Consider the following 2,781-nt stretch of genomic DNA (forward strand, 5'->3'; position numbering starts at 1 on the left):
AGCTCATACGGGGAGAGGTGGTCCCATAGGTATGATGGTCCCAGGCAGGGGTCATTTTGTAGAAAAAGAGCTAGGGGAACTCATTAGCATAACTCATTAGCATATGCCACACCCCCTGACATCAGGGGCCCGGCGGTGGACCTGCAAGGCCAGCGGGAGTGGCCCCAGGAAGGCAGGGGTGGGGAGAGGTGGGGAGGAAGCAACTTACCCTCCCTCTTCTCCTGCCTCCTCCTGGCTGAATGAGGGCCAGAAGCGGGGCGGCCGGAAGCAGGGGGCGGGGCTTCGTCATGTGCCCCGCCCCCCGGCACTCACCCCGGGGAACTGCGGTTCTGTATTAATCCCTGATTGGTCAAATTTCATAGACCTTTTCAGGTAGAAGAGACCAAAGGTGAAGAATGCTGTTGCATTGATTAATGTGGTTGCCAACCTCCAGGTGGTGGCTGGAGCTCTCTTTCTATTACAACTGATCTCCAGGCAACAGAGATCACGTGGAGGAAATGGCCGCTTTGGAGAGTAGACTCTATAACTGCACTGATGTCCTTCCCCTCCCCAAACCCCGCCTTCCTCAGGCTCCACCCCCCAAACCTCCATGTATTTCCCAACCCAGAGCTGGCAACCCTATGATTAATCTCCTGTGTATCGAGTGGTCTTGTGGTTAAATTTAACAACAATGCCCATCTCTCATTATTCAGCCTCAGTGTGTAGAAATAAGAGTGGCAAGCGGCTACACAGAAATCATTCTGTACAAAGGAACAGAAACTTGATTCTGAGCGCTCTTTCCTCCTCCTCCTCCAAACATATCCATTTATCATGACCGTAGGATACACACACACACACACACACACACGCTTGTACCACTTTTACTGCCACATCACAACATTACTCCTCCCTAACACAGCCTTCATTCCTCCCCAAAAGGGGGGGGGGAAGGGCTAGGGTGGGATGGGCTTCTTGCATGCAGGAAACTAATCATGCCGAGAGAAGTGTTTAAAAGGAGCCATCCAAAGAGGGGAATGGTTTTTACCGAAAGAGAAAGCAATCAAATCAAGAAAGTAAAGGATTAGCATTCAGTCTGGGACACTAAAAAGCTTTCCTCAAGGTCTCAGTTTCAGGCCTCCGCGTATTTATGGGGGTGGGGTTGGGGGAGGCTAGGCTCCAGGATATCGTCTTGATTCAGTTATTAAAAAGCAGTCTATTAAGAACCTTTATTATGGTTACTTTTTATGCCTCAAAATAACTAAGCATATATAGATGAATCTGAAGAAAGACACATTATTTGCGGCCCCAAGCAAGGGGGATAAGTGCACGACTCCTTCCCACCCCGCCTCTTCTTTCTAAATGGCACTCCTGCATTTCCCCGTGTTTTGTGTACAAGGCCTATGTCTTCCTGGCTTTGGCCATTTTCTGTTCATTGAGGAGAGTTCTGAGAAGGAACAAAGAGGTCTTTGGCTAAACTCTGGCTCCACCGTTTCTGCTGATTGTAATAGCAGGGCCCAAGTTTGGAGCTTGGAGTTGTCCTTCTGCACTTCTGGCATACAAGGGTTCCCTTCTTTGCTACTGGCATCCCAACTGCCCCTGGCTGAGGATTCCTGCCCTTTGTACCCTTCAAAAGAATTTTTTCTTTGCTGGTGTTCAGGGATGTTTCAGGTTGTGAAGAGACACAGAAGGAATGCTTGGGTCACTGAAAATTCCCAGTTTACTAGGAAGTCACTGTGACCAAATCAGATTGTGTGGACATTCCTGGGAGTAAATGAACAAGTAGTTTTCATAAAAGTTGACGCAGAAGCATCGCTACACATTAAAAATGTTATGGGGATGTGTCTGAGAGAAATCTCTGTTCCCTCATCAAAACATTTGTTGACTAGAGTGGGGTCTACCTAAGCAACAGAATGCATGCAGTCCTGCTTTCTTCCCACCCCTATTTCATTTTTAAGTCAGTTATGCTTTGTTGTTCTAGTAAGCTCTTGGTGAACCCCAAATGAAATCTATTATTTTGGGCAGCAAGTTTATTCCTTCTGCATTGTTTCCCCCTGGTCAGCGGGATGGGGAGCAAGGAGAACAAGGACTTACCAGCACAAGACTTTGATCTCCATATCTTCACCAGCAATATGATCATAGCTAAGAGGTGAGAGACATCCCCCAGGATCCGAAATATATTCATGGTGACCCAAGAACGCTCGAAGGGCTTAGAAGGAAAACCACATAAGTAATCTTGAGGAAGAAGAGATGTTTGACAGTTCTTCGAGCTTCTCTTAATAGGTACTTTCTGGATCCCCACTCAGAACTTGGTCAAGGATGATTCCTTTCCTCAACAGCTAAATTATGCCTTTCCATTAAATTTACTTGTTTGTTCTTTTGGTAAAAAAACCATATAGCCTTTTCTTCTCCTGGTAGATTTTTTCTGCTATCTGAAAATCTTCTACTTGAATGCAAAGCCTTGGTATATTAGAACTAGTTTCTGTTTATGTAAAGAAAGTTCATTAGTTCTTCTTGTGTGCTTCTTCTGTGGGACGTTTGCTGCCTCCTCTAGGCTGCTCCGTTCCCCTGACAGAGTGGTGGATGCGCATCACACTGTGAGCTTACTGAAGAGCCCCAGGACGAACACTGGGTGACGTGGCGCAGCTACTGCTCATATGGGTAGGGTGGAGGAAGAGGCGGGAACAAGGAGGCTGAACTGAATTTTCCCTTGCATCCCTCCAGCTTTACTTCTCAGGTTACAGCGTAAACTGTCCTTAAAGGGGAAAAGAGGGGGTGGGGGAGACATCCCTTTGCAAGTTCAAA

At 47.1% G+C, this 2,781-nt stretch overlaps 1 protein-coding gene across 1 annotated transcript in view; it reads right to left on the reverse strand.

Annotated features, from left to right (window-relative positions):
• KDELR3 (KDEL endoplasmic reticulum protein retention receptor 3) overlaps positions 1 to 2,522 on the reverse strand; it is a 16,528-nt gene extending 14,006 nt beyond the window's left edge. The window contains exon 1 of the mRNA XM_015419195.1: positions 2,071 to 2,522. Within this exon, the coding sequence (XP_015274681.1) occupies positions 2,071 to 2,161 (91 nt within the window). The 5' untranslated portion in view covers positions 2,162 to 2,522. The remainder of the gene's footprint in view (positions 1 to 2,070) is intronic.
• Positions 2,523 to 2,781: the final 259 nt, after the last annotated feature.

The sequence above is a fragment of the Gekko japonicus genome, unplaced genomic scaffold, assembly GCF_001447785.1.
Source record: "Gekko japonicus isolate JY-2015 unplaced genomic scaffold, Gekko_japonicus_V1.1 scaffold37, whole genome shotgun sequence".
NCBI lineage: Eukaryota > Metazoa > Chordata > Lepidosauria > Squamata > Gekkonidae > Gekko > Gekko japonicus.